This window comes from Ursus americanus, chromosome 28 (assembly GCF_024610735.1).
Source record: "Ursus americanus isolate L20-20 chromosome 28, mUrsAme1.1.p, whole genome shotgun sequence".
Classification (NCBI taxonomy): domain Eukaryota; kingdom Metazoa; phylum Chordata; class Mammalia; order Carnivora; family Ursidae; genus Ursus; species Ursus americanus.
In genome coordinates, this window is record NC_142154.1 from 14,142,222 (window position 1) to 14,160,566 (window position 18,345).

At 42.6% G+C, this 18,345-nt stretch overlaps 1 protein-coding gene across 6 annotated transcripts in view; it reads right to left on the reverse strand.

Moving 5' to 3' along the window:
• The window catches only part of LOC123790808 (uncharacterized), a 274,206-nt gene that overhangs the window by 249,637 nt on the left and 6,224 nt on the right, over positions 1-18,345 (reverse strand). For 2 of the 6 annotated variants that reach the window (XM_087856691.1, XM_087856690.1), the window contains exon 2: positions 1,017-1,106. In XM_087856691.1, the coding sequence (XP_087712817.1) occupies positions 1,017-1,042 (26 nt within the window). In that variant the 5' untranslated portion in view covers positions 1,043-1,106. Of the gene's footprint in view, positions 1-1,016; positions 1,107-16,699; positions 17,924-17,992; positions 18,202-18,345 lie in introns of those variants that run through there. The other 4 variants (XM_087856689.1, XM_087856688.1, XM_087856687.1 and 1 more) reach the window with 4 other exon arrangements.

Here is an 18,345-nt window from a genome sequence, read left to right on the forward strand (position 1 = left end):
GAGATAAACCAGGGTCAGAAAAATCCCTGTTGATTGTTGGTCAGTTTTTATCAGAAAAATGTGTTGACACGGGAGGGGACTGGAAATGCCACCAAAGAGAAGTTGTCTCAGAAGACAGCCTCCATGAAGCGGACACTGGATTCTCGAGTTAGAAAAATGCTTTGAACATTAAGATTCCCATAATACTGCACAATCGCCACCTCCATCCTGTTTTCTCCTAAATGACCATCCAACCTAGAGAACTTGACAAAGAGCTCAGTCCCTGCCTATGGATGTTTCCAATGCGATGGTCTAAATGTGGTGTTAGAATGGTCAGATTATAAATCTCTGAACACATGCGCATTATGCCTACTGGTAAAATAATGGCTTGTCTTTTCCACACCGCTGTGTTTGGCAGGCCTGTGCCTCCTGTTTCTCCTCCTTGCTGTTTGACCTTTGTGGTTCCTTTCCCCCGGCAAGGTCAAGCCCTTCACATCAGGATTATGTTAAAGGAAAGAGGAAAACTTTCAAAGAAACTTCTGGAATTATCAGGGTTACGCCAAGTGGGGACTGGTCCTCCTTTGTAAAGGGAGGAACTTTAATCTCAAGCCCAAATGATTCAAATCCCTACCAGCCTCTGAGTTTTGGACCAAATGGTGCCTTTTTTTTTTTTTTCTTTCTTTTTTTTTTTTTTTTTTTTTTTTTTTTTTTTTTTTCCCACAACGGCTTTACTGGCCGCCATCTACCTCTGACCAATGCTCAGCAGCGCGATGCTCCCGGCATAACTTCACGATCTACCAAATGTTACTGATTAATCCACAGTATTCTGGAAAATGGAGCTGAACTGGAGTGCTATGGTTAACTAACCAAAAGATGTCAAGGAGCCTTTATTTTTTAACTTCTTTCGCAAAAATGGTGTTGGAGGGGTAGCAGACTGAAACACTGTATCCGGACGTATCATACACAGGCAGACCCTTCCCTGAGCGATAAAAGAATCCATTGCTTTCACTGCAGGAATGGAAGACTGAATGCCTTACCTGGAAGACAACACTCGGTTTCCCATCTGCTGAAGCTTAGGGCAAACAGCAACAAGGCTTTTCTATCTGCTCTTCTCTCCACTCAGACACCTAGGTCAAAAGAGAAGTCAAGTTAGGCTGAAATTTGTGTAATTTGTGATCTCTAGCCTGTGGGCCAGAGCCAAAGGGCTCTCGGCTACAAAGTGTAAACAGAGCATTGTTGCCTCTTAATCTGGGTAATTGGTCCCAAATGCTGTTGCCACTGTTCAGATCAGATGCTTTACATACTTTTTAAAGAACCTGGAACTTTTCTCCTTTGGCAGGGGAAAGTTTGGAGTGTAGCTGTCTTTTCATCAGCACTAAGACTCCTATAAACAGCCAGGTGATTTCATTTGGGGGCCTGTAAACACAGGAGGCTTGGGGCCTGCTCCGGGAGATCCGTTCTGTTTTCGAATGTTCATCTATCTATCATTTGTTCCCACACCCGAGCCGACATCCGGGTGTTTACCTAACAGGCTCAGCTTCTGCAAGAGCTGAGCAGACAGGGCCACCTCTTAGAGGATGCCAGCCAGATTTCAGAAGCTGGGCTATGTCTCATTCTGGCATAATGTGTTCTTATTGGTACGTTCCTTGAGGGTAATGCACCGTAATGAATTTGGCCGAAAACCAGTTGTTTTATGACGTCATCTTCTGGGCGAAGTCCTAGGGATGCTGTGCAAGAGAAGCCCGTGTGGTGTTCTGGGAGGCCTTAGTCCAGGCTTGGGAACACTCGGGGTGGGGGGGGGGGGGTACACTACAGGCTGTGTGACCCAAGACAGGCAACGTCACCTCCCTGAGCCTCAATTTCCATATCTATAAAGTGCAGACGGTAATAGATACCTTGCAACTCATCGTGAGGATTAAATGAGAACATGAATATAAAGATTATGGGGCATTCCACGTTATTATGATTATAGCTTATAAATATAACATATGTATATACATTATATATTTTATAAAGCAGTTTTTAAACCATATTTTTTTCAGCCTGTCTTTAAGTCAACCTATACAAGGCAGGGAACAAAATGTGTCTTTCCTGTGAAATCTCTTCAGGATTCCAGGACAATGTAGCTTTCATTATGGACCTGGCAAGTTATTGACAAAAAATCCGAGTTCCCTTAATTTGCTTTTCTCTTAGACTTTCCTTTTTACCTATTTGCTATCTCCTTCATGACATTTTTAGGCCTTAATTTCTCCTCTAAATATTTCTGGAATCCTGTTGAGTTTTACGTTAACTAATGCTTCTCCAAGTTTTACTTATTTCATTTTTGTTTTTTGGTTTTTTTTTAATCTTTCCTCCACAATCTCTCACTGGGTCATTCTTGTACTTTTTTTCCTTTAAATTCCACTCTAGGGGTGCCTGGGTGGCTCAGCCGGTTAAGTGTCAGACTCTTGATTTTGGCTCAGGTAGTGACCTCAGGGTCATGGGGTCAAGCCCTGGGTTGGGCTCCGCACTCAGCACAGATTCTAAGATTCTCTCTCTTGGGGTACCTGGGTGGCTCAGTCGTTAAGCCTCTGCCTTCAGCTCAGGGCGTGATCCCAGTGGGATTGAGCCCCACATCAGGCTCCTCTGCTGTGAGCCTGCTTCTTTCTCTCCCACTCCCCCTGCTTGTCTTCTCTCTCTCGCTGGCTGTCTCTCTCTGTGTCAAATAAATAAATAAAATCTTAAAAAAAAAAAAAAAGATTCTCTCTCTTTCCCTCTCCCTCTGCCTATCTGCCCCCTCTCCACACACACTCTCTCTCTAAAATAAATAAATAAATCTTCAAAAAAAATTCTACCCCATTTATCTCTATCTCCTCAGCCCTAGGGTATCCTACTTACGTCACATTCCAAATGGAAACTCTGCAAAGACTTATGGGAGATTTGTGATGTCAGTTCCCCTCCCACTTCTGGGATAAGGTTAGACTAGAATTGAGCTTTCTCTACTTGAGCTTTTCCCATTAAACTTACTACTGTTCTCAGTAGTTTAAAAAATAGGAAAATATTTCTCCCATTCTTCTGTTTCTTCTCCAAACAACATGGTAATTGCATTTCCGATGCAGGGTCAGCATGGTGTTGTGCTGGAGTGCGGAGATTCCAGAACCAGACATTCTGGGGTTCAGATCCCCTTCAGAGCGGTGTAACCTTGGGCAGAGCAAGTTATGTAACTTCCCTGCGCCTACTCTTTCTTATCAGTAAAATAGAGATAATAGTGTTTGTCTGGTACTATTATGGTAAACCAAGTTGAATCGCCACATGTGTAGTGCTTAAAACAGTGCGGGGTTACAGTTAGCACTCAAGAAATGTTGGTTAACAGGATTTTGCCGGGATTCTCCTTTTTTAAAAATCCTATGTATATTTCACGGTCAATTTCCCCCTCTGTGTCTATTATGCAGTCATCTTTCCACATACATCATTGAAAATTTGCTTCATACACTGTTCTTCCCTACTTCTGAACTTTATAGAAAATGTGGGGGGAAAAAAACACACAAACAGCAATTCCAAAAACATCTTCTGGTTCTCTTCCCCAGCCCATCATCTATTCATCGTTAGCTAAAGTGGGATGAAAGTTTCATTATGAAGTCACAACACAACTGTAATTTACCTAAAAGTTAGTGAGTCTGGGTCAGGTTGAGGAAAACCTGGTTTGAATTTTCAGTGCACCTCCTTTCTACTCTCAAATGCCAGAAGAGGATTTATAGTTTCAGGTGGATAGCAAATGAAATTTGGTAAGTTCATCTGGGTTTTACTTTGGGTTTGTCATTTGAATGAACTCAAATTTCATGCAGCCCTAATCCTTATATTTATGGGTTTTCTGCCATATTCACCTCAGTTGATAAAAAAATTTTTTTAAATAAAAATTGAGACATGCTGTTCACTATTTGAGCAAATAACAATATTACACAATGTATGCATTTCTTTGTCTTAATAATAAAAAAAATATGAGGAAACTGTATTTTGGACAACATGCTTTAAGGAGTCAAGCTACTTTTGCAAATATTTCTCTTTCTTTCATACTGTGTTTATTAACCACAAAATTCCAAACTGACCAGATGATAATTAAGAAAATTATCTATTTCTGTCGACATTTCAAGATCTGCACTGCATCATCTTTTATCACTGGCTCAGTTAAACTGTGACTTTAAAATCAAATTTATATAATTTAAGCTTTCTCCATTTTTATATTTCATCCCCCAGAAGTCAGAAACCCAGACTTTAAACTAGCACATTTCCTCAAATTATATGCTAGAGGGTTCAGGAGATTTAAGGATGGATCTTTTATGTCAAAATGATAGGTTCACAGTTCGTGATTGATAATCTTGTACGTATAAACGATACATACCCATTAGATAAAGGGGCCTTCTGGGATGAGAAAATTAGGCAAAAGTGAGCCTAGAGAAATTTCTAAATCCTACATTTGCAGAGATAGGGGCAACATGCTTCCAGTTTCTCTTTTATTCAAAGACGAAATAAACTTAAATAACCTGCATATGGAGATTAATATATCAATGCACCCTAAAAAGATTATTGGCCTAAAAGTGCATTTTTCTAACAGTTAACTGGAAGCTTTCAAGTTACATTACTTCAAACTTCTACTTCTTAATTTAACTAAACAAAGTTATTCTGGGATGAATTTTTTTTTTCCTTAAGAAATGTGCACTAGATAAAATTCCCCCAAATACTAGTAATACCTTTTCATAAATTGACCACATTTTATGTTATTTTAAAAATTAAAACCTAAAAACAGAAAATGTCATGGTTTTTTTTTTTCCTTCTTTTTCTTCTAATCTGTAGTCCCCAAATGACTGCTCATAAAAATAAACTTTACAACATCTTTGAGAATCCCAAAGAAGCCCGGTCAAGATTTTTTTGGCTAGAAAAGAAAGCAGTTTTGATATTCAAAAACTTGGCCTCCCTTAGTCAATCCCCAAAAGGGAAAAAAATCAGCTAATCTTAGAAAGATGGTAAATTTAAGTGATTCTCTAATCCCAGTTAGTCCTCAATCATGTTTTGAAATATGATCAAACAATAAAGACTGGGAAAAGTCATAGAGAGTTTCAAAAATAACTCAAAATACGAAAATTGAGCATTTCTTTAAGAGGCTTTTCTGTTTCGAAATTAGACGATGAATAGCATCTTACTGGAAAATAGCAAAGTTTGTGCGGGCATATCCACTTCATGGCAACACACACACACACAAAAAGATCCGCTAACGTAGTCTATTACTGCATCCTTTAAAACAGTATTTAACATCAGATTTTTGCTGGTCAAGTACTCCAGGTGTCATACGAGGCAGCAAACCCAGCTAAACACGGACACATCTATACACAGGCTCTACCACTCATACAATAAACAACTCGGCAGGCACGCACACTCGCACACGCATGCGCACACACATACATACATACACGAAACCTGACCGGGCTTTGCTCTGAGTCCCTGATAACTCTGGCCCTGGAAAGAATTTTAATCTACATGGTTTGAAAATAGGGGCCTTTTAAATATGCTGCAAACAATTTGTGATGGTCATCTCTAAAATGCTGCTCCATTATCCTTTTCCATTTGGAATGAATGAGGCTAATTAATTTCAGGCCATACTTGATGAGGTCAGCACCATACGAGGGGTGCGTGCTAGACATTGCTAATCTCTTTCAGCTGAGAGTGATGAATTAAAGATGAAGCATGCCTTTGCAGGCCTAATTTAGAATGTATATCAAAAAACCTACAGCAAATAATACTATACCCTACAACAAAGGAAAACTTGTTCTCTGAGGCTCCCTGAGTTGTGTTGATTTTAAAGACATTTTCAGTCTTCTTTGGAATTCCAGCTGTGGATGGCTGAACCATATCAAGAAAATCAAGCCATCTCTCACACATGGCCATGTGGACAAAAAGTGGGATTAAAGGAGAGAAAGAAGGAAAACAAAAACAAAATACAACAATAAGGGGTTGATCCCCTGTGTATTAAAATCCCACCTACACATTACGCTTTTTTTTTTTTTTTTTTTCAGAGCTACCAGACTGACAAAGATCCCAAATTAGCAATACCTGTATTCAAGCAGTGACCACCCAGCTCTGCTGGGACATTTCAAAGCAACATGCTAAATGAGGCAGCCTGTTGTTTTTAAAGCAGATATCCTAATGAGGCTTATTAGGGTTTTCCATGTCTCTATTTTGAAAGCCAATAGAGATTGACCAGGTAGATAATGTGATACCTTTTATGAAGCCAAGAAAGAAATTGTAATACAGATGCCTCCAGGCCAAAATGTTCTTATGAAAGTTAATGCTAAGCCAACTTCCCAGTCGTGAAAAAGGGAGGTACTCACTGATCTAAACTCTAAAGAGAAGGAATTAGTCATGATTTCTCAAAGATAACAACCACGAGTCCCTAAGGGTAACGAAGAAGGTGGCACAGCCTAGAGACTAGAGCAGACACCTTGCAAAAAATACTCCAGCAAACCTAGCAAGAGAAATCCTGACAATTATCCTAATGATTTCGGAATTTCCAACTGGTGGCCACAACAGCTCCCTGACTCTATCCCAGTAGCCCTCATTAGAACAAAGCTGCTTCGAATTAGGTCCAATCTACATGCTGAATCAATCTTTCATCCCTTTGATTGCTTCTGAAAATATTTATATTTCTTAATAATGCACATTTTGTCTTGCAACTTCTGATGAAACCCAGACAGGGGGTCCCAAAGCAGGCAAATGTATGTGAAAGGGTGATTTGGGACAGGAAAAGGAAGATAAAAAACACAGGTTTTTCCCATTGGGGAACCATTAGGGAATATAAATCTAGCAAGTTTGGTTATGTAAGCATCAGAGGAGGGTTGTAATAAATACAGATTGGAATATTATGGTGACCTAATGGAGATTGTGGCATAGTCTTATTACCGTGTGATTCTTCTTTGCTGTTTCGACTGTTTGGCTGGCTAACTTAAGAGATTTTGTGAAAAGTTATTGTGGGATCGATCCAGGAAGATATCATAGTGCAACCAATAATAACCCATGCGACCCATCGTATCAAAAATAGAGTAAAAGTTATAGTGGAGATGTGACCAGATGATCTAAAGTATGTTTTCATTGAATAAGGAGCATAGCATTAGGAAGATTTGGGGGGGGGGGGGGGGCATGGGAGTGGATTGCTGGTTTAGGGGGCTGAGAGAAAAGGAGCCCACTTTCTCCCTGTCACCAATCAGCTGGGTGACCTTACATAAGTCCCCTAAACTGCTCCACACCTCGGGTTTTTCTTCTTCAATCTGGGACAGTTTTTCTTGTAAGTTTTCAATTGTATGGTTTTCTAAAGAATGATCATTGTCTTAAGTATTCACTGCCCTCTGGAAGCAGAGAAGAAGAAAGCAGAGACCTCGTCTGATGCTAAGTGTCTCCAGTCTGAGGGATGGAAGCCACACCTTCTCAAAGTGCCCTACACGTCCCCCGTCCCCACTCACCTCTTCAGACATGGCTGCCATTTCCGTTCCTCACTCATTTCATTCCCCCAAGGCACCATGACAGAAGAAAACATCCAAAACCAATGCCCACAGTTTCATTGACTCCGCCCCATTTGAGAGATGAGGAACATAAAAACCAAAGACGTTGAGGTCACACAGTAACTGGTAAAGCTAGAACTTAAACTCAGGTCTCCTTGTTTCCAAACCAGGGTCTATTCCGCTATGTCAAACTGCCTCAGAGTCTGAGGGATTTTTAGATCCCAAAAATAAGTGGGATTTCTTGTGACCACTCCATGCTACTGAAGACTCCTTACAGTTAGGAACAGGAGCATAGGAGAGGGCAGGGGCTTTGAATGTAGACTTCTTGGACTTGAATAACTTGTCCCCAGTGTAGTAGCAATGTGAGTTTCAGGTGAGTCCCTAAACTCTGTAAGACTCTGGGGCTTTTTTCACTTGGATAATGGAAATAACTGTGTCTACTTCAGAGAGCTGGATAGAGATCAAAATGAATATTTTTTAAATGAATGTATTGAGATTAAATGAAGGGGAATATCTGTTTCCCATAGTTGTGGTCTACAGCAAATGCTACCTGCTATTCATTCCATCATCTTCTTCTTCTTCTTCTTCATGCACATAATGACTAGCAGTAAAGAGGCCCTGAAAGGAACCTAGGAAACATAGTTATGAATTCTGGCTGAGCTCCTGTTGCCTCCATGCCTTGGCTAACTCTCAGAGTCTCAGCTTACTCATCAGCAAAATGGGAATTCAAAATATCTGCCTGGGAAGAATTGCAGTAAAAACCAAGTGGGTTATGCACACAAGATAATTTTTAAACAGGTAGAACCCGATAAAACCTCATGGGTTCATGGTTTTATTAAAACATTATTCTTCCTAGGTTGGAAACCCTCCGGGTGCCTGGAGTTGGTTAACAGATAATAAAAGAGATAATGGCACTGTCTTGTTTCTCAAATAAGCCACCTTAGACATAAGACACTGTTAAATCATAAAAGAATAAATTCATTTCCTCAATTATCACTATTATCCACTTAATCCTATTCTACTGTTCTCTACCTAAACTTGTGGTTCTCTCATAATTTTATCTTACCAAAGGATTAGATAACAAATAGCTCACAGGGACAGGGTTTAGAACAGGAAAACAGCAAACCCACTCTCCTCTTTGCCTTCCAAGTAAGGGAGAGAAATATCTCAAAGCAAAGAAAATGCGTTTTATGAAATATTAAATGCAGGCTTCCAAGAAGCCTTCATACCCTCGTTAAAATACTATCAGACTTTGCTATTGGCTAGCTAGCGGTCTGTTGCATGTGAACTTAAAAATATATTCATTATTAAGATATGATTTTGTTCAAGCTAAAGAAGCATCATGGGCTCGGGAATTGTTTTCTGAGTGGGATTATTAAAGGGTTTGGGGCCTAAAGGTGTATGTCTATTTTAAAAAGAAATTTTCTGATTGCAGATAACTTCTCAATTTGATTTAGTGTCGAACGATAGTGATGGGGTTGATAAGTGAGCGTTCATCGGTAATTCATCTTGTGCTGGTAGAAATTTACAGCAAAGCAGTGCTTTCCCAACAGTGACAAGCCCTATTAATCTTCTTCAGACACATTTCAATAGGTGTCCCCATCTGTGGCCAACATCTAAACACTCTGGCATCACCGGCAACTTGAAGACACCTTCATTTCAAGTTACACTACTGAAAATGTGATACTAGATTGTACTCTATTTTTTTAACCTAATTCTCTCTCTTCATTCAATTAGCCTTTCTTGCCTGGATTTTCTGCTCATGTGTAACATCATTTCCCAGGGAGAGCTCTCAAAGATTCGGTTTCTTAGAGATGCGCAATCTCCTCCAAGGTTAACAACCAACAACTTTTTTACAAATTAAAATCGCATAGATTCCAGTTCTGACAGTCACTGGCCTCTGATTGCATATGTCCTTAGAAAGTAGAACCTTCTCAAAGAAAGCCCGCCTGTGCATCTGAGAGGGCTTAGCAAAAGGGGAAGGCTAGAAAATCCATTTGTGTTCATATTCGGAATGCAATTTATTATCCTGAACTATGATGTTTAATTTCAGTGCAGGAGAATGCTGAGAAAAAGAGAGGCAATTAAGAAAAGAGGGTGATGAAAATGCAGCCCCGCGTTCAAATAGCCACATTTACTCAGCACATTCAGTCCATAGGAGAAACCCCCTCTCCTGTTCCTTTGCATCTGCTGGGGGACCTCCCGTTCGGGAAAGAAATGCAATAATCACTTTAGGGATAGATTATTTCTCCTAAATTGCCTTTATTCTACAGGCAACATGCTCTATCTGGCTGCAAGGTTAGTCCAGGCAAAAAATGTGGAAGGAGCGTTTGATTTTGGATTGCACCTAAGTGCTTTTTTTTTGTGCCATTTTCAACCTCATAATGGGTTTGGTCTTGCAAAGAAATAGGATTTGAACAGCATTTTTCTTTTGCACTTTAGAAACCTTTCAAATGGGAAAACTCCCTGACACATTCTTACTTGAGAAAGGTTAGATATACCTGCATAATGAATGGAATTATTCTTAACTTCATTGATCTTTTTTGTCCATGTGATCTGAAATACATATGTGTTACTCATGAGTGTGTATGTGTGTATGACAAAGATATGCATTCTCAAAAAAAGTCTCCCTTTCTCCCTCAAATTATTCTTCCCAATGATCATTTGAGTTTCTTATAGATCTCAATAACCCTATTGTAGGTGGCAAGTTTAAATGTGCCATATTAATAACCTGTTATCCAAGACAAATTAAGTCCTTATGTGTCAAAAGCACTCGGCACTGGATTATCTACAAGTATTTATTGAATAAATGTTCAGTCCAATTTCATTTTAATGTGACTGACTGTATGTTTCAGCCTCTTAGGCAGAGATAAAAACACTCAGACCTATAACTGCGTTGCAACATTACACCTAACTTGTCTATTTCTATTATTGTCTCCTAACTTAGAATATGGAAAGAAGGCTTTTTCTTTTTTTTTTTTTCTTTTTTTTTTTTTTTTTTTTTTTGGTTGTTGTTCTGAAGAGCAGGGAGAGAGATAGAAAAACGGCTGGCATTCAGCCTAAAGAGAAATCATTGAAACAAATTAATCCTATGCCGTTTAAATTGACATGGTAATCCATCATCAGAGAAGGCAAACTCTGAAAGCAATCTAGAATCTGCCCTGCTCTTTCACTGGCCCTGGAGGCACAAAGACAGATAGTAAAGGGGGGTGGGGGGGGGGAAGGATCATAAAAGTTAGGAATGACTTAGAAAATAATAAAATTGATTATATCAGCTCCCACTGTCCAGCCTCTGAAAACCTCCTTTGGAAAGGGAAGGTTAACTTTCAACAGTTGCTTTCAAAGTTTGCTTCTAAGTGGTAGGTCAACTGCAGTGGAGCTCCGACAGTTTGCCTCCTTCTCAAGGCTGCCAGGCTGCTGACTAGTGTAACCGCTGCCTGCCGTGTTTAAAAAGTAGACCAACTAGGAGCTCTGGCAGGACCCACACTTACACAGAAACTTTCCCCACAGTGGTAAGGGGCTTCTTAAGTGGGGTTTAGGATTGGGGTTTGTGTTTTGTTGTTGTTGTTTGGTGGGGAGGAGTGGGAGGGAATTTTTTTCTTCTTCTTCTTCTTTTCTCTCCTATAATCATCCTGTTTTGCACTCAATGAAAATGCATGTTATTGTAATTTTTAAAGTATAAGTTTCATAACATCTTTAAAAATGGAGGCAAGCCACTATGCCCTGTCTCTTACTTGTGCCTTTTATTTTGGAGGCTGATTTTTCAAATCTTCCTTCACTTCAAAAAGCCTGTGATGATATGTTGTTAAAACTTGTTCAAAATTTATAAATTATATATAAAACTGAAGTGTCACATCCTGGTTGATAGTTAAGATGAAAAAAATCCTTACTAAGAGCTCCATTGTAAAAAACAGTGTGCCTGTATTTTCAACACAGAGAATCCTAAGTTGTTGGGGTTTTTTTTCTCTTTAGGGTATTTATGTAATGTTTTTATTTTTGTTTCTGTTTTTGGGGGGCAAGGGGGTTGCAGAACCTCACATCCTCATTATTGCCTAGACATATAAACTTGGACACAGAAATGAATACTATTTTTAATAATGCATTAAGGTATAAAAGCAAGACAATTTGAAATTTCTTTTTTTAATCTCAAAATCTACTCTGTTAACAATAGACAGTGTGTGAAGACAAAAACCCAGATACCTTAGTGCCAAAGGCAAGAAGGCAGAAGGACACGAATATAAACCATACCCCACAGCTGCCCTATTTAAATTTATCTAGGATAGAGTTTCTTCTAGTTTATTAAGAAAACTTTATATGTTCCTGAAACTTCAAAGTAAACAGCACACCTCTTTTCTATGATCAGAATTTTTATTCACTGGTTTTTAAAAGAGGGTGAATAATTCTTGCATATTGACTAATGCTTTTTAAAGCACGTAAGCACAAAAGATAAATTAAATGCATTTCCAGGGTAAATAGGAAGAGAGTTAAAGGCTCTTATGTAAAATATTCATCCACAGCCATGGCAATAACAATGTTAAGAGTTATTAGCTAAGAAGAGGAGGTTTAGATGTTTGTATATTTGTTTTAAATAGAACCTAGGAAATTTAAATAGTAGCTCTTCAATAACTGAACATTGAATTGCACTTTCTGAAAAAAATCTGATTCTTTTTATTTTGTTTTCCATTTAAAAACAATGTAGGCTTTAGCAAAATAGAGTATGATTTCAAAAGCCATTAAATCAACCAATATCATATGAAAAGAATCAATGAGTAAATAAGTATTAAGTCTTGGAGACTGAAAAAAAACTACTTTTTAGCCCCCCCTCTCCCCCCCATGCCCCTTGCATCTGACCATGCTCTAACTTCCTTCTAATTGTAAGGTAATATGTCAACAAAGTATATGCAAAATGAAAATCTGCATCATAACTTTTGGAGTTAGTAAATAAGCTATCAACATACATTCTGCAAAGAACTAGGGTTGCCTAATTTTTTAACTTCCCCCGACATATGATATGATGTGGTCCTATCGAGAAATACCCAATGTGACATTTTTCACTGAAGCCAATATTCCTTTCCTTTTATGTTTTCACTTTTGCTTTAAACTGTTTTAAGTGATATCATCTAAATCAATTTACCTCAGTCAAGCACTTCATAATCTCTTCGATAAGGCTGATTAATTTATTACAAATTGTAATGGACAGATGGGAAAAGTACCTTTCTCTAGCCTATATTCAAAATAAAAGGACCCGTGTACATTTTATTTAAATGTTATACTTTGTAAACTCTCAAGATGAAACTTCCTATGCTCAAGGAGCTAAATACCATGTTAAACACCCTCCTCTTAATTTTGAACAGAAGTCCTTTATTTTTAATGTGTACCTTCAGCATTTCAAGAAATCAGCCTTTTAAGAGGAGAAATGCAGTTGGTAAATTCATTAATTAATTAGTTATGTTTCCTAAATTCACACATAATGTTTTTCTATTATGGCTGTGTGTCTGCCTTTGTTCACCTACTTCTTTAATTATATGCTTTATGTTGAAACTTTTCTTTCAGCTTTCTAAAAAACCAGTAGAATGAAAATTAATCCTTAAATTACTTTCCTCCTTCCAAAATTCACCTTGAGTTTGCGGCTAGAGGAAATTAAATCAGATAACCCCCTTTGTTGTTCTGTTTGTATTTTATTTAAGTACACTGACGTAGCTAATCAACAATATTAATTTATCTGGATATCTGCCTTACTAACACTTTCACATTTAAGTGACTAGCACTTGCTATCATTTGATTAATGTTTTTTTTTTTGACATACCAAAAATGAACTGTCATTTTAAAGATTTCATTACCAGGCTCTTGCGAAAAAGGGGGGAAAATATAGCATTACATGATCTTTCCTCACTCTGTCCACTTCTAAATCAGAGCTGATGTCCACATGGCTTTAGATGTCTTTAGAACTTTCTCATCGGGAATGGCCTTGCACCATAATATTAAAAGCATGTAGAGCCCACATGAGACCTGGTTACATGGGCAACAAGCCTATCTGTATCTAGAACCTACTCTTTTAGTGCTTCGATTCATTGAAAAGTAAGATAGAGGATCATGTTGTTGAATTTTTAAATATATATTAGGCAAAAGACGTTCACCTTTTGTTTGAATGCCCTGCCAAAGCTGCCAAACTGAAAACTGACGTTTTTACTTTGAAGTGTCTTTTTATGATTCTGCAAGGCACAATAGCTTTACCATTACTAACTTGCTCCAGCTTGTATCTCAACAATAGTGATTCCAAGGAGCTCATTCAAAACTCTTTTTTGCACTGCTTTCTGCCAGACCCCGGCATGTACACATGAGTGACAGCCTCTATCTAGTGCTTGAGTATATGAACCTTTAATCCATCATGGAGCTTCTAACACCATAAGAATATATATACACACCCATGCGCATACACCTTCGTGCACATAACTATTATATAACTACCCATTAAAATGCCACCAGGTTTAAAGCCAGCAGAATGAATATTTTCCTAATCTCATCCAGATTTTATGGCTATAATTTGGCTACTGGCAAGATTCTAAATTAGCTTTTACTTAAATGAAAGCAGGTAAAATATGTAGTAGATTTTGGGGTTTTGAAACCCCCTCCCACGATAATCTACTGTTGTAGACATGTTAGAAACATTGTTTAAAGTGAGCTGGGTGGTCAGTTACATGGAAGAAAATATTTCACTACATTATGTGTTCCTATTTCCTAAAGCCCACCTCCATGGAGTGAGCTTCCTTGATGGATGAGACTGTTGTCTCCCTGAATGGAAACCTGCTTTCCTAGGAAGGATGGGGGTGGGGGAGAGCAGTGAAGGGCAGGGAGCTCTAAATCCCTGCAACTAGGGTGAATTTTCCCTCCTCTTCTCCTCCCTCCTGTCCTTCTTCCCTGTTTTCTTACCTTCCTCTCTTCTTCCCTTCCTTCCCCTTTCTTTCTTCCTCCTTTGCTCCAGCCCCTTTGGTATATTAGTGTAGTTAACCTTCGCTCTGACCAAGACCAAAAAGGGCTAATGGAGGAGACCCGGTTCCTAACAGCCTCAGGTCAGCCATACTCTAGAGCTCCCATCCCTGGAATTAGAGGATTACCAAGGAAGGCATTCCAGGCACCAATAGCCTCACACCTGAACACATCGCTCCAATCCATTAGGATTCATATTAAAAATAATAATAGTAATAATAAAAATTAACCCTTCTGGAAAACGGTTAATTGGATCTTAAGTTATATTTCCTGTTGCATTGAGGGGCCAAGCAGGGCAACCTGAATTCCTCAAGCTGCCAAGAAAATCGAGCAATCTTGGGGGCGGGGTAGGGGTGGGGGGTGGGGAGAGGAGGGATAAATAAATAAATAAATAAATCCATCAGCTTCTTCAGAAAGAGCAGATTTTTAAGATAAGGTCAGGTGCTGGAAAAGGAAGAAGAAACGAAAGAGATTCTCCCCTTTCCTCACCTTCCGCCCCTCCTTTCCCCCCCAAAATTAGTGTCCTCTTGATTATTTGCAGCTGTGTCGAACCTCGAGGTTTGTTCACAGTAGCCAGCGAGACCCGCTTCTAGAAGTGAAAAGCCATTTTCACGCCAGGACTTTGCTGCCTGAGTTTGGGGAGAAGGTTTCCTCTCCCTCCCAGCAAACTCCCCCCAAAGCCTTGCTAACTTCAGCGAGCCCTGAAAGCCTTCGCTCCTCTGCCACTTGAGGCTCTTGGACCCAGCCTTGGGGCCACAGACCGATTTCCACCGCTGGAGCGTGGCTTGATACCCCCCAAAGCTAATTTCCCGCCCTGGAAAGAACGAAGACGCGCTGGGGGCTTCGCTGGTGTTTGTCACCCTGCCCCTGCCTTCCTCGTCGGCCTCAGACTTCCTCCCACCTGCCCAGGAGCCCCGAACCTGCCATCCACTAGCCCTGTGGCCCGCAGCGGGTTCCGCCACCCGGCGGCCGCCCTAGACACTGGGTGGGTGGGAGGGACAGGCAGCCAGCGGGGCTGGGCCGCTGCGTCCTCTTTGGGAACATCAAAGGAGAAAAGGGGCAGAGATAAATCAAGGAGAAAGTTCGGGGATGCTGCGGGTCGCGGCTGGGGCGGAAAAATGCAACCCGTTTGGGTCACACCTTTACTCCAGGAGGCTGCCTGGAGAGACCGCGCTGTGGGGGAACCTGCCAGTGTCAGCGCGCCGGGCCTGCGTTGCACTCCCGTGGCCACCTGACCACTGTCACTCGCAGCGTGGAGCCCGTGGCTCCCAAGCCCTTGGCCCCGTGGCGGCCCGCGCAACCCTTCCCCGGCGGCGGCCCGGAGAAGCCGGGCCGCGGCGGACTCCCTGCGGATTGCCGCGCCCTTGCGTCTCCCGTCGAGTAGGGACGGACGGAGGCCTGCGCCCGGGAGCTCCCTGGCGGTGGTCCGGCCGCCCCCCTCGAGGGCTGCTCCCCCTTCTCAGCCTCGCCAAATCCCGGAAAGCCTGGGCCCCCTTCGTCACCCCGGGGGCTTCTAATCACTCCGTATCGATTTCCCTAACTCTTTTCATCCCGTTGAAGACACATCTTAAAACACTCCAGCCCGGAGTGTGCTCTGGGCTTTATCCACACTAATAAAATGATTTACCCTTCTCTCTGCGCTCTCCTCACAGAGGAAAATCGTTCGAGCCCCGGCTACTTGTGTGTGATCAGTAAATATTTAGTGCGGTGACATCCTCAGCTAGGCTTCGGATCGATTCGGGGACCACCGGGAGGTGCGCACGGTCCGGGCGGGGCCGCGCCGAGCCCGCCGAGGGGGCTCCTCCCGCCCTCGCCGCCGGCCGCTGATTTACGGCCTCGGCAACCAGCAAAAGAGGGCGAAAGCGCGCCGGGAAAATTGCCTTTTCAACCTTTTTACTTTTGACATTCAGCCACCTCCCCAGGGTCTAATTCTCGCCTCTTCTCTTTCCTACCCCCCCTTCCCCCGACCAAGGGCGCCCTGTGCGCCCCGCGCGCCCTTCCTGCGGCAGCGCGCTGCGTTCGCGCCCCCGCGGCCCGGGGACCACGTATCACAGCCCTGCGCCGGGACGCGGGGAGGCCCAGACCCCTGCTCTGGGGGTCGTCGCCTTTTGGGCGAGGTGCACTCTGCCCGCCCACACCTCAGAGGGCGGAGAGAGGGTGGTGAGGCCCGCATCTCCATTCGCCGAACAAGGAGCCGCTCTCGCTACCTTTTCTCCGACCCTCGGTCATTCCCCTATTTCTGCGACTGGTCCTCGACGCCCCTCAGGCCGGATGGCGTTGGGTGGGAACTTCACTTTCCTCGCAGGAAAGCTCCCGTTTCCTTAGAAGCGGAAAAAGCGTTGGGCTTGGATGTGTTGGAAGGGGGCCTCCTACCCTGATCTTGGGTGCTAGAGGGCTGCGGCCGCCGCAGTGGCAGTGGCAAGTGTCCGCGTCCCCCTGGCCCTCCCAGCCTCCCCTGGGCTCACACTCTTCACTGCAAGGTCGCGCCCTGGACCTGGACCCCAGGCAATGGGCCCGACCCCGACTCGCCTCTCCTGCGGGACCGCCACCTCGGATGACTACATTGTCCGAGTAGGGAGATGTGAGAGCTACTGAGCCCCTGGGTTCCACCGCTCTTCAGCCGGGGTGCTGGGGCCTGAAACACTGCAACACTGTTGCCCACCTGTTAGCAGGCCTGCTCTCCTCTCACCTGGGGCCCGGGCCTCTGCAATTCCCTCGGGCCCAGGGAGGAAGGTGAGCGACCTTGCTGGGTCTGTGCACCCCTCCCCAAAGCTAGCGCCCTCTCCTTTGTCCTACTCCTGATTTTCTAAACTGCCTTATCTGCAGACTATATCTTTATACTAATGCATACTTAATTGGTCCGTCTTGACTGTCCATATAAAACAATTTAATTAGGGTGCTTTCTTGCTTTGGAGAGCAAAGAAAAAAACTCTGCCCAGTGCTTATTGTATTTAGCACCAATACAGGCAGAAAATGTAGCACAAGTTTTTGGTTGAAAGAGCACCTCTGTGCCCATTGAAGGGCGTTGATCCGAAAAGACAGAAAGGACAAGTAAAATCGATTTGAAGCGACCCTCTCTGTCCCTTTCACACCATTCAGAAACTCCATTCCTTCTAAGACAAAGACCAGCGCCTTGGGAATTCTCAGGGAAAAAGAGGACTCCAGTCCCACAAGCCTAGGGCACTTTTTAAAAATCCTCAATATTGCACTTAAAACCGGCTCTCGGTTCTGTGCCCCCCGCGTGTGGGTTTCACAGACACCCCCTCCGAAGCGTCAGGCAGTATGGCTGACAACACCCCCACCTCTCTGCACGTTCCGCCTTCTGGCCAGGCCAGGCAAGCCTTTTAGGGTTAGTGCAGCCCTCACCTTTGACCCCCAAGATCGGAGTGACTGCCACGGTACAAAGTGCAGAGTTACAACTCAGGCCAAAGTTAAAACAAAAAAACACTTCTCCCAACCCAGGGAAACCGGTTCTGGTCTCGCCGCCTAAGCCACCTTACCCAATAACCCCCTCCACCTCAACTTTTTTTTTTCTTTCTTTTCTTCTTCTTCTTCTCTTGCAATGAACTGACCTAGCCACCTCTGAAGGAAGGAACTTAAGTTGTCAGGGCAGCGTCGCGGGGTTGCGGTGAGTTGTCCTCCATAAGGAACCCGAATGCCAGGTTATCCGACAGGCGCCCAGGCTGGGGAAGGCGGTCATCGATCAGACCTGGCAGGGAAGGGAGGAGGGAGAAGAGGAGAGAGGAGGGGAGGGGAGGGGAGAGGCTGGGCAGTGATCACCTTCACCTGCCCTGAGCCCAGCCCCCCTGTTGAACTATCCTTCGACCTTCTGCGGGGGTTAAAGGGGGCGGGG